The sequence below is a fragment of the Carassius auratus genome, chromosome 17, assembly GCF_003368295.1.
Source record: "Carassius auratus strain Wakin chromosome 17, ASM336829v1, whole genome shotgun sequence".
Taxonomy (NCBI): domain Eukaryota; kingdom Metazoa; phylum Chordata; class Actinopteri; order Cypriniformes; family Cyprinidae; genus Carassius; species Carassius auratus.
The window spans coordinates 13,677,920-13,691,402 of NC_039259.1; the positions used below are offsets into that span (position 1 = coordinate 13,677,920).

At 37.4% G+C, this 13,483-nt stretch overlaps 1 protein-coding gene across 2 annotated transcripts; it reads right to left on the minus strand.

The window, feature by feature from the left end:
• Positions 1-2,443: 2,443 nt before the first annotated feature.
• Positions 2,444-13,481, minus strand: dglucy (D-glutamate cyclase). Of its 2 annotated transcripts, XM_026285940.1 has the most exons (13): positions 13,371-13,481; positions 12,022-12,108; positions 10,856-11,009; positions 10,123-10,321; positions 9,802-9,952; positions 9,026-9,148; positions 8,611-8,814; positions 7,611-7,871; positions 7,343-7,442; positions 5,464-5,612; positions 5,058-5,177; positions 3,626-3,780; positions 2,444-3,103 (listed from the first exon to the last, which is right to left on the minus strand). In XM_026285940.1, the coding sequence occupies exons 1-13, from the start codon at positions 13,372-13,374 to the stop codon at positions 2,960-2,962; spliced, it is 1,851 nt and encodes a 616-aa protein (XP_026141725.1). In that variant the 5' UTR covers positions 13,375-13,481; the 3' UTR covers positions 2,444-2,959. The 2 variants fall into 2 exon arrangements, with proteins under 2 accessions (XP_026141725.1, XP_026141723.1); XM_026285938.1 differs by lacking the exons at positions 12,022-12,108; positions 13,371-13,481 and adding an exon at positions 11,801-11,909.
• Positions 13,482-13,483: the final 2 nt, after the last annotated feature.

Genomic DNA, 13,483 nt, shown 5'->3' on the forward strand with positions numbered 1-13,483 from the left:
AAACCGTTTTATTGAGAATTTGGCTAAATTATAATACTCTTTGTAAACAAAAAAAGTAAAAGGCAATATGAAAAGATGACGTCACAAATGCTAGTGTATGGTGTCATCTAGCGACATTTAGCAACTTTTCAAACTGGTTTTTATTGAAAGAAGATGGCAACACTGCATGGATGAATCGTAGTAGTAATCAATATCGCCATTAAAAAAAATGGATCACTGAACATTTTTAGTACTATCAGTATCATTGTACTAAGTATATCAGGAAAAAAGTAATTTGAGCAAGAACACTACAGTTTCATATCAGTTGTGGGATCTTATTTGTTTTGATAGTGGTTTTGACATGTTACTTTTATCTCTGCAGTTCGAAGTTTAATGGTGACAGATGGGTGATTCTTCACAGTTTTGTTGTTTTACCATCCATACCTAGCTGAGCAGACAAAATCTACACATTAGCTTATTTATTGCTGTATTACGCCACACAAAGATATAGTTGCCACCACGCCGGATACTCACGTGATGTAACCTGGTTCCCGCAAAATCCAACCCCCGACAACGTAAAATTAATCATTATAGGCTTATATTTTTGATATACTAGCATAATAGTATTTCATTAAAAGGGATAGTTTACTTTCAAATAAAATTTTGGTATGTTTTAGCTTACCTCAAGGGTGTCTGTTTTCCACATTAGTTTCAATTTTGATATTTATAGGTCAAACCGTTCTTGTTTGTCACTCATATAATGCAGGTCTATGGTCACCACCTCAAAGAGCATGCACAGAGGAGTCCAAATTAAACAATTTCCCATTGTAAATACACATTGATTGCCTAAGACATGAAACGAGTGGTTTGTGTGAGAAAATGAACTTGATTTATACCTCTTGCACACAAACATGTCCAACTGATCTGAGGGCACGCGTGCTTCCTGGTGTGTGACGTTTGCGCACGTTCTGTCTTAGTCTGCACAAGCGCTGGAAAGCTATCTCTCACGTATGTATGTCACTCATTGTTTACACAGAGATTTCGGAAGGGTTCCCTTTCACTGTGAAGATCTAAACATATTTAGACATACAGGAAAACGCAATGGAAGACAATTTTTATATATCAACAGACAACGTTGAATATTTCTCACAACCATATTTATTTTAACCAGAATACACAGATCAAGTACTCAGAGCGATGGAGGAAGCATCCGCTGCAGCAGCACGTCTTCAAGCCTCAGAGAGACAGAGATCTCTTCAAAATTGGTGGTGTTTTAGAAGCAAGTGTTGTGAGTAGAGCTGTAGTCAAGTCCAGCTTTGCCGAGACCGAGTCCAAAGAGGTTGGACCGCATATTTGCTATTCTAAGAAAAGAATTTAACATTGGTATTTGTAATGATCAAAAAGCATGTGCACAGTAAAAACTCTGTAGGACATGGGTCTCCAAACTAGATCCTGGAGGGCCAATGTCCTGAAAAGTTTAGCTCCAACTGGCCTTAACACACCTGGAAGATTCTAGTGTGTCTAGTAAGAGCTTGATTAGCTGGTTCAAGTGTGTATAATTAGGGTTAAAGCTAACAAGGACGTTACACAAGATCCAGGGCCCTATGCATAGGCAGTCCTGATGGGACTGTGGTAAGCGTGTGGTAAGGCTAGAAGGCATACGTTTGGCCTTACTGGGCATGCGCACATAAATACAGTGAAATGTTTGTAATACTGTACTAGGGCTTGCATAGACTAGTCCACACTGTCAGAAATTATCGATTACTCCAGCATGCATTAACCATAATGCATAAAGTGTTTGCAAGTACGACGCGAATTTTAGAAAGCGTTTTCCACACGTTTTCAGTCGCGACATCATGCAACATTCTACCGCCCTAGCTGTGAGATGCCAACAGAAGTGGGGAGCATATGTTGTCCCAAATGGAACATAGCAATGTCACAACTACAAGACGACGAGGACATTGACAGTATCCCATCACACACCTGCCTGACTGAAGATCCTGAGTTTTCTCTGCTGTTGAGCCACCGCATGCACATGTCACACACCAGGAAGCAAGCGCTACCTCAGATCAGTTGGACGTGGTTGTGTATAAGAGGTAAATACTGTTTGTTTTTTCACACAAACCACTCGTTTCGTGTCTTTGGGCCATCAATGTGTACTTACGATGGGGAATTGTTTAATTTAGACTCCTCTGTGCATGCTCTTTGAGGTGGTGACCATAGACCTGCATTAAATGAGTCACAGACAAGAACGGTTAGACCTAAAAATATCAAAACTGAAACTACTGCGGAAACGGAAACAAAGACACCTACATCTTGGATGCCCTTGAGGTAAGCTAAAACATACCACAATTTAATTTCAAAGTGAACTATCCCTTTAAAAAAAACATTTGTACAATATTTGTAACATCTGGAAATTACATTTTATTCAAATACTGCATACAGGAAGAAACAGGCTAGAAAGTGAAAAGCAACATTGTTTAATAAGTCGAGAGCACAAAAATTAAACAATACTTAGTTGATTGTCAAACAATCAATGGGGAAGTCATGGCATAGTGATGTTCGAGAACCCACAACCCTCCTAACCGTAGGGTTGTGGGTTCAAGTCTATGGCCTGCAATACCGCGACTGAGGTAGCCTTGAGCAAGGCATCGAACCCCCAACTGCTCCCCGGGCGCCGCAGCATAAATGGCTGCCCACTGCTCCGGGTGTGTGTTCACTGCTGTGTGTGCACTTTGCAAGGGTTACATGCGGGGCACAAATTCGGAATATGGGTCACCATACTTGGTCGTATGTCACGTCACACTCACCTAAATATTACAATGGCAGCTCTTTCTATTACATTCCCATATTCATATTCGTCCTGTGAGAATGAGTGAAAATATACAAACAAGCTCGAGTCAATTCTGACACTGGTCATAGATGATTCATGGTTCCGGCGGCTATGTGATGTGTCTGTGATGTAGGCCACACTTTGACATCAGGCGAGGGTGAGATTTCTAAGCCGCTGTATGATGTCAGAATGGTAGGGGTGAAAGGTCAATCCATCCACCTCCAGTCCTAGGTTTGCCGTTTTACCGCTGCGGACGCCATATTTCACCAAAATGTGGAGCATCTCTTCCTCCTGTTTTTCAAACAGAAGCACCACATCAAGTCAATTTTGTCTCTTCAATCTTTGGTAACGCATTCAGTGGTAATGCTCTTTTATTTTAAACCACATGTGGGAGTGGGAATTTAAAAAACAGGAAAAAAAATAGTGTTATTAAAGCATCAATCTGTTGCGGCAACTGAGGGGAAACAACATGGACACAGAAAAGCTTTATGCTAACAGAAAAAGTGAATACAGGGTTAAGAGATTCTGAAGTGGTCTGCAGTTCACCACAAACATAAAAATGGCCAGTGTTGACTGGAAGCAGCACTGCGAAGCGCCTGCAAGTTTAATACCAGTGGATTTCCACTGAAAATAAAATGGGACACAAAGTTAACAGCATGAGGTGATATTATAAGGTGCTTAAACACTTAAACAATTCCAGAGACATTGCAATGCAATAGGTTTTTTGAGAAGAACAGATGTTTTAATGTAATGTAGGAGTAAACCATAATGTAGAAGTAGCCATCATCTATTTTTGCTAATACTGTTGTATACCTTGGCTACAGTGGGCAGGCAGGCCATCCACAGGCTCTGTTGATCAGGCGTCAGTGACGGACCCAAACCACTGTGGAGGTACCGCCAGTGTACAGGACACAGATTGAGAACATACAGAGCACAGGCGACAGCATAGCCCCCCCAGTTAGACACTCCTACACAGGAAGCGGACGTTAGGTATGCTCAGAAAAAAACATGGTACACGATCGTGGTGCAAATATAAGCTGTTGTAGAAACCAAAATAATATACACTCTTCCAATCAAAAAGTTTGGAATAATTGCAGTCTCTAATGTCCACCAAGGCTACACTTACTGTATTTGATCAAAATATAAAAACAGTAATTTTGAAATTATTAGAATTTAAAACAACCATTCTATTTTAATATGTTAAAATAATATTTAGTCTTGTGACTGCAAAGCTTAATTTTCAGCAGCCATTTACTCTAGCATTCTTCAAAATATACTACCATTCAAAAGTTAGGAGTAAGATATAAAACAGGAGAAAAAAAATATTGTTACTCAGCAAGGATGCATTAAATCGATCAAAAGGTGGTAGTAAATACATTTTTAATGTTAATAAAAATCTCAAATAAATGGTGTTCAGATTCATCAAAAAAAGAGCAGAACATTAATCAAAGAACAAATCAACAATGATTTCTGAAAGATTGTGACACTGAAGAAAATTCAATACAATTTTTATTAAATAAATGCAGCCTTTTATTTAATGAGACAATTTTTTTTTTTCTTTTTTTTTTACAAACCATACTCCAAACCTTGGCCCAATAATAGTGTATTCCAATTGTAAAATGCTAAAATAAATAGCACACATACATGAAAATAAATAAATAAAATTGCATAAAGTTCTTTGCATTATATTATTTTTGCAAAAAGTATTCTGATTTACACACAGTACAAGATCTTTTAACTGTAAATGTGACATGCTAAACAGTCCCAACGGTTTCTGTTCTTTTTTTTTTTCGCTAATCAATACAGCTTAACTTATATTTAATCCGACACATTAATTTATACTGTATCTTAATGCACTACTATTCAAAAAGTGCAACTGAAATCTTGGCTTAGGCAGGAAATTATAATTCAAGATGTCGTTATTATTATTATTATTCTCAACATTACATTCCTTTGTGCCTAAATGTCAATTAAAATATCGGAAAATATAAATATATATATTATTTTTTTACTAGACATACCCTAAGCAACACTATGTCAAATAACATCTCTGATTCACTTCCTATGTTATCAGAAGCAATCAATCTTTCTTTAGCTTCCTTAAGAAACAAGAAGGTGTAATGTGAAACTTAGCACCGCTTCCTGCGTGACCACATTGGTTATGGTTAAGGTGCAACATACTTTTCTTTTCAGCTAGCAGGAAGCATGTAAGCACATTGTGTGGTCTCTGTGTGAGGTCGGTTACCTGTTGTGATGGCAAAATCAGCAGCCACGTCACACGCAATCAGTTTTCCATTAGGCATGTATGCTTTAACTGCTGCTTTGACTTTGCCCATACCAAGCTCATTACCTCCATCCCCGATCCCTGTACACACACACACACACACACACCCAATTAATCCTGTTCAAAAGAGGGGACCGATCTCATTAAACTGCTCCCTGGTGCCAACCAAACTTATCGTTAATTGGGAACAAAGTTGGTGATTCAAGCATTCATTGTGATCGTTAAAAGAGATTAGAACACTGACTACATCAGAGATGGTACAGATAAAACCACAATCAAAATATACTTCTGTTTTTATTACACACTAACATTTGCTAGTGTGAGTTAGTCACAGTGGTTCAGAGCATTGACGCTCTGGCTTTGTTACCTGTAGTAGTGATGCCTGCTATAGTGCTGGCAGTAGTGAAGAGGTCATCTATGGGGTCGACTAAATGCTTGATGTTGACCCCCCTCATGTTGTAGTAGTTCCCGTCAGTAGCCCGGCCGCTGCGCTCTATTGCCACCAAGTGATCAAACCTTTTTAACGTACATAATTTCAGTTAAACATGGTAAACAAGACATGGGCTGTGTTTGGAATAGCATACTAGTCTTCTTTCTGTGGTCTAGTATGTACACGGTGGTACAAAGTTTACATTTTCTAAATGCATAAAGCACATGGATGACCATTTGACGAATTAAATTATATTAACAGTAATTTTAACATCCTTTTTTTTTGGAATGAGACATAAGTCAATTGACAGCATTTGTGATATAATGTTGAACTAATTTCCCTATCCATAATTTTTTACAAAATACAGTGCACACTTAAAATGGAAATGAATGGAGCATATTCAGGAACATTAAAATACCATTTTAAAAGTTTAGCGACAATATCTTTGTTTGATTGATTTTAGTGTGACACAAAACACTTAAACGTTTCTGTGTAAAGTAGTATCCGATTTTACAATTTAAAAAAAATTATAAAATAAAATTACGGTAAAACTGATAAGAGCTGCATAATTAGTGTACGGTAAGTGAGTGTCACTAACCTCAAATTTAGATTTTAGGATTAAAATCACAATATGATTCATGATTTTTCTTTTTTGTGGTAATCATTATGCCACAAATGCTGTTGATTGGGTTTAAGATGTATTGAATCCGAAAAAATTCCTTTAATTATGCACTAAGCGAGGAATAATGCACAGTCATCATCACAAAATGAACCTCAACATCATCCCGAAATGAGTTATTTTATGAAAATGATTGGCTGATGGTACATTATCCCTCTGATTGTACAGCTAATGACCAGATAGTTACATAAATGGGCATGAAATCTTGATTTGAGATGGAGAGACCACAGAGTGACGAGAAACAGGAAACTACCAATGATCAGTTACGCAGTTTAGAAGTCATTATATAAAAATAGTACAACAGGGCTGTTGAATGCTTGAATCTGATTGGCTGATGAACATTCTTCGTTATGCAATTCATTTCAGGGAAACAGCTGAAAAAATTTCTAAATAAATTAAAAAAAAAAAAAAAATAGTATGGATTTTCTATTGACGCCATTTTAGGCCATATTCCATCACGAGTGATCTTATAAACAACCAATGCTGAGTCGCAATTTGCATAGTATTTGTCTTAAATAGTATTAAAAATTAAAACGAGTGCATCGCAAATCATGGTGTGTTAAAATTTGTATCTCGGACAGTTTACTATTTCCATTGAAAATTTGAAGTGTAAATTCATGTACACTCGAATGGCTAATAATGTCCACAACACAGTACGCATTAGACGCAGATTCGATTAACTTCACAGTCAGTCTCACGTATCAACTTATTTGTTTTTCTAGTTCTAAAGTATGCATATATAGAGCAATTTGCTTAATACTGAGCTGATTAAAATATAATATAAAACGACTATTAAATGGTATCTGCATTATATTTGTGAACATTGAAAACCTTTCTAAAGATATGTTTGGTTATTAACTTTTAAATGCATCATTATGCAAACACATGAGGAGAGTTCATGGCATTAAAGATCCGCTACTGGCAGATTAATGTGCTTCTTTGGTTCGCTCCAATATGATTGATAAACGAAATTATGATGAAGTAGTATGTTCCAAAGCTGGTCTACTATTCTGCTACATACTCAAAATTATGTACCATTTCTTCATGAAAACGTATATACTTTTAGGGCATAATAAGTAAGTAGGTGCAGCACAAGAGAAAGCAGCGGATGGAAAATGAGATTGAACCACATTATACCTGGGCTTAGTGGGATCTCCATCATGGCACAGAAAGTGAAGTGCCGAGTCAGGGCCTTCACTCTGGAAACTTATTACTGGCACAGCAGTCTTTATCACACCTGTTAGTGAACAAACACACACACACATTCAAAAATCACGGTACAGTAAGACCCCATCCTAACCAGACATGACAAGTCTACCCCCTAAAATGGTCATTTGTATGTCGCTTTATCACGTCTGACTAGCACAACCAAAGAATATCTCAAAGACAGTAATGATAGAGGCACCTTTCTCCACAGCATCCTGCATGATGTGCTGATTCATCTCCAAAGCACGTCCATCTGTCACGATGACCACCTCTTTGCCGAGTGCTTGAAGCATAGCTGCCATGGCAATGGCCCCCGGCGGGCCATCAGTCTCTTCAGGGGGGTTGTGCATGTAGTGTGTGGGGAAACCAGTGGTGATGAGAACAGAGGAGGAATGGGACAGTGAGAGACAGGCCTTTAGGAGCTCATCCTGCAAGAACAGGGCCCGGATACCTCTGGAACCTGCACACAAGGCATGATGAATGTTACAATACGGAAGAAAAGATCTGTTGCTTGTTCCGTGTCAGTGTAATGGGTTCTATGCATCGCTTGTTGAGATGCGGGCACTGCCCTCAAAAGTGGAGACTACAGTAAATGATTGGAAAAATCCAGCACTAAAAGAGAAGTCTTTTGTTTTCACAGGAAGGTGCAATTATGACATTGTTTAAACTACAGTAAAAAAAACTAGAAAAAAATAAAAATCAGACTGTGATACCAAAATATTATTATTACACTTGGGCCACTCAAACAAATCTTGCTACGGTGTCGTGGATGTACACTAACACCTAGTGGTGTGGATGTAGCATTACACAAATATCTTGAGTTTACAATTCCAATCTAGAAATGCTCCTTTCCAGGATATTATTTGGAAGTAGCTTTTACGATATCTAGTAAATATTTTTTTTTTTTTTACATTTTATTCAGAACCTTTTTTCAGACATTTGTATTTTGTTTGGCATTAATGCCGTTTTTTTTATAAATGCATGTACACATCTGCACGGCTTTTCTATTAAAAAAAATTAAATTACTGTTAATATTGTCATTGTTGTTAACACACACACAAAGTATACATACAAACAATTAAGTGAAAATGTCCAATAACAGCTGCTCATGTGATCTCTATGTTTTTCCTCAAAAAGCAACCTACTCAATACAAAATATATTCCATTTTATATACATTTATAATTATAATGCTTCATACCTGGGTCTTCAACAACAAGCTCCTCAATTACTCGAATTTGTTGAACAGCTCTTTTGCTAGCAATACTGTAATGCTGAGGATTTTGGGAAATGCAGATAGTCAAAGGGCAATGTGCTGGCTCAAGAGTAAGGGGCGAAATAGTTTCTGCCTTTTGATCGGTGATGAACATGCAGCCAGGAGAGTGTGTGAACGCCAGAGTGGGCTCTGCAATATTAAAAAACAAAAAGATCACCATGCAGTTCTCCTCCAACACTCTGCATAAAAATTATCTGTGTATGCTGCAAAAATTCACATTAAAGAAACAAAACCTCAAGTGTGCTGAAATTAGATCTTAAAGGTGAAGTGTGTAACTTCTACTCCATTTGCAGCACCAAACAGTGCAACTACATTTGAACAGTTTTTGGAGAAACCTTACTGCAGCTCTGTACAGCTTCAACACCAGTGATCCCACAGGCCCAGAACACAGGCACGTCACCAGGACACTGCTCCACTGAGTCCCCATAGTCTGGCTGTGACAAGTCCTGGATACCCAGCAGCTCTACAAGAGAATTATGAGTGCTTAAGAGATTTTTAAAGAAGAGTCCCCTTTTTCTCAAAAAGCCCCATCTCAAAGCCCCTAACATGTTAACAGTTGGAGTGTGTTTTTGATCAGACACACGCAGTTAAGTATTACAGATGGGCTCTTAGGAGCAAATTCCACCATAAGTCTTGTCCTCCATGACCCTGCTTGGTATTAACAATGGCCCCAATCAGTATTTGGACAATTTTGGACAAATAAAACTTAATTTATGTCAGTTAGTTCCAAAGCAAATGTCTATCATTTAAAGTACTATAATTACTCAAATTTAAAATAAATAAATCTAAATAGAACAAAAAAAAAATCATTAAAAAAAAAAAACACTGAAACTTTAAACTACAATGAATGCTGAAAGTACAAAAAAATAAAACTTAATTCAAAATATAATAGTACTATAATAGTATATAAACGATATTAAAAATACAACTAATCAAATCAAGTGCAATTAAGAAACAGCACAATTTTTTTTAAGCACTTATTTAAATGGTACTATTAAAAATAAACTGAATAACTCTTAATTTGAGGGGAAACGACAAATTGATTATTGAAAATCACCTTAAGATCATACACACATACATATGTATATGTGTGTGTGTGTGTGTGTATGTACATACTAGGGTCTCCAATATGGACGGGGCCTCCATGTGCCAGGGGGATCGCGTGTGTGCTCTGAGCCGCAGCGTCCAGCTTGTCTTCTGGTACTGGTCTCATGGTCACCACCATCGGACAGTGAAACTGACCTGCTCTAATACAAGCTACTGAGGTCTGCAAAAACAAAGCAAAACAGGCATAAGCACTCTGACCTAAAGGATTTTCCCTCTGGTCATTTTTTTCAGTTTCAAAACAGGGAAAACATCTGACACAAGCAAAATCAAGTAATACGCTGCGGGCGCTACTGCACACGGACGTAATCCAGGCCCGAGGTGTTTACTGACCTTGTACATGCTGACATTTTTACCCTGTTCCACATTTCTCACTGGAACCCCGGCGGCCTTCAAGGCTGATTCAAAACCAAAACTACAGCCGAGGTAGAACGTAACCATGTCCTGAAGCTGAGGAGTGTAAGAGGATAAACTAGCGACCTTCTTCATCAGCACACCGTTCTCAAACACACAGTACTCTGGACAGTCCTCCCTGAGAGAAAGACAGGAACAATGCACTAGCTAAATACAATTCTTTTTGAAGAATGTTGGTAACCAAACAGTAGACAGTAGCTATTGACTTTGGAAAAAAGCATGGAAGTCAATGGCTACTGTCAACTGTTTGGTTAACATTCTTCAAAATATCTTGTTTTGTTTTTAACTGAAGAAACAAACTCATTCAGGTTTGGATCAATATAATCAAATTAATTATATTGAATTAAATGATGATGGAATTTGTATTTTTGGGTGAACTATCCCTTCAAGGGTTGTCCAGCCCTTTTTTTCCTAGTCTATCTCTGGGTGTAAATATTAAATGGCGAGATGGCACTAGAACACTTTATAGTAAAAAAGAAAATTAATCTTTTACAGCTGTCTGTGGCTAAGGATAATCTGTAAAGGAACAGCCTCCTATTAAACAGGATTTTATTTCATTTTCCCATAACTTATTTACTCACTAGTTAAAACAAATTAAACGTGCTGGGCAGGGGTTTCATTTCTGTTAGTGAACTGTTTGGTGTGAAGATACCTGATGTCAGATCCTGTGGCGAGGGGGCCGCTGCTCCATTCTCCACATTTGCTCCTGTACAGCAGCGGGAGGGGACTACTGTTAGCTCTGCAAAACGCCTCAAAGTCATCAGCAAGATCCTTGTGCAAGATCACCACGTTAGCCTGTTGATATCCTGTGAGCAAACATACAGTAATATTATCTGAAAGATCTTGCAGCTGTCTTCAAGATCCTTGTGCACGATCACCACGTTATCTGTTAATATCCTGTCAGTAAACATACAGTAATATTATCTGTAAGATCTTGCAGCTGTCTGCATGCTTGCTGAATCTAATAAAATCTTTACAAATGTTTTGCAGATTAAGGATTTACAATTTGGTATGTAAATATGTACTAAATATTATATCGAAAATGTGGATCCAATCCTAATCTACAAGAGTCCCATAAAAAGATCCTACTGGAACAACGAACTGAAGTTTCAGCTTTCCGTTTATACAGTAAATACAGTTTAGATTTGACATTTACATCACCTTTACAAGTTTTATTTATTAAGAGTTGGTTCAAAATTGCATAGAGTTTTTGGAGAAAGTCATCCAGCTTAGATCCAAAGTCTGAAAGCGTGACGGTTCACAGTGTCATAATGCACTAGTCACATGTTATTTCTGAGGCTATGCACTGCATGCAGAAAGTTCTGGCACAAATTATTTCAATGATTCATTTCTTTTATTTTGTTTACAGAAAGTGAAAACTGTAAATTCAGCCAATTCACTGATCAATATACTGCATAATTAGAAGTAACTTTCAAACTTTCTCAGTTTGAAAGTAATTAACACATATATCCACCAGTACAAATCATTCTTGGAATGCGCTTGGCTCAAGCAATAAAAAAAATCCTAACATCAACACCAGATTTAGTGTATTTGCTAAAAATACCATGGCATCGAATCATAATTTCACCCTTCATACCTGCAGCGATACCAGAGGTGTGTTTAATATCCCGACTCTGCAGCCGAATAATGCTCCGCAGAGCACTGGGAGACAGACTCGCTGACTGCCACATGCTAAATCCTGTGCTTTATGACAGCCTGACACTTTAAAGTCCAGCTGGTTAATGATTTTAAGCTGATATAACTCACTGCTGTAAATGTTAACACATAATGGTGCACAGTAACTGAAAAAAATCATACCTGGCTTCATCTTTGCTCGGGTGCTGTACTTCAGGCCTTTCAGTCGAACAGCACGACAGAGGAAATTTGTCGCACATTTCAACAGCCCTGCAGAGAAAACGGTCACAGGTTACTGATCTGGAAATAACAGACTGAAAAACTGATTTGAAGGCCAAGAACAGCAATATGTTTGTGTGTGCATATATATATATATATATATATATGAGAGAGAGAGAGAGAGAGAGAGAGAGAGAGAGAGAGAGAGAGAGAGAGAGAGAGAGAGAGCGAGAGAGAGAAATGAAAAAGTTTTTTTTATTTTTTTATAGTTGACATGAACCTTTTCTTCTGCAATATGTCAATTTTAGGTTTTAATTTACATCGGGAACACAAAGAATAAATTTTTTTAGGTTTTTGAGTCCATACATAATATTATTTTCTCTGTGGGTTTTGCATGGTAAGAGCATTTTTATGCACTGAAAACACGGAGTATTTTTTTTCTTCTATAACTGTGTAGTGAACAAGCACACAAAGTAAAACCATAATAGCATACAACGAGGCATAGTTATATGATAAGGTACATTCATTGTAACCAAAATGTTTAACTGTGTTTATAAGTTAGGCTGTCCATTTTCACCAAAAAGCAATGTCAAATGTGTTTTATAAAAATAAAAAATAAAAAATAGAAGTTTTATCAATCTATTTGTTTTTCATTGACTAAAAGGTGACTTGGTCCAAACCATAGACCGTAAAAAAAGACATGGTTTGATATTTTAATGTATTACTTTTTAGCTTTTATTTTGACGTTTGTGTTCGATCAATTGTATCTTTTCCTAAACTGTAGAATTGTAGCACCTTGTGTATTAAACGTACAGTGTGAGTAATAACCCCGGGCTCTATCAGCTAGGTCTATGGAAAAGTGAAAGCAGCCTATGTTATATATATAACCTATGCTGTAGCTGTCGACGTTAAGTTAAGTTTGTAAACAATTTTAGAGTGGCGCTCATTCATTTTTGATCCCCCGTCATTAAAACGCTTTAATAATTATACAAGCATTAGAAAGTTTAAAAATAATTGAAGTCACGTTTTAACACAATGTAATCTGCGCTACGTCACCAGTACTCTTGCTACGCGTCACCTTGGCGCCACAGGTAACGTTAAAGCATACATTTCAAACTGCAAAACTATATAACTGTAGTGCAATAAATAGCGGAAAATGGACGTTTTTGCAAGCGCACTGACACTTCCGTGATTGCCTCTTAGAAACAAACACAACGCGACCTGCATACTTGCATAAAAAAAAGAAGCCTATAGTTATCTTTTCTATGCCAATTCCGATTTGGCCAAATAACTTCATTATATATTGAACTTACCCATCTCCGTGGATCAGAAGAGACTGCAGAAGGTCAACCACGATTCCATTTCAGACGCAAACACAAAATGGCCAAAACTGCAAGTACTGGCTTTATACACGCGAGGGCGCTAA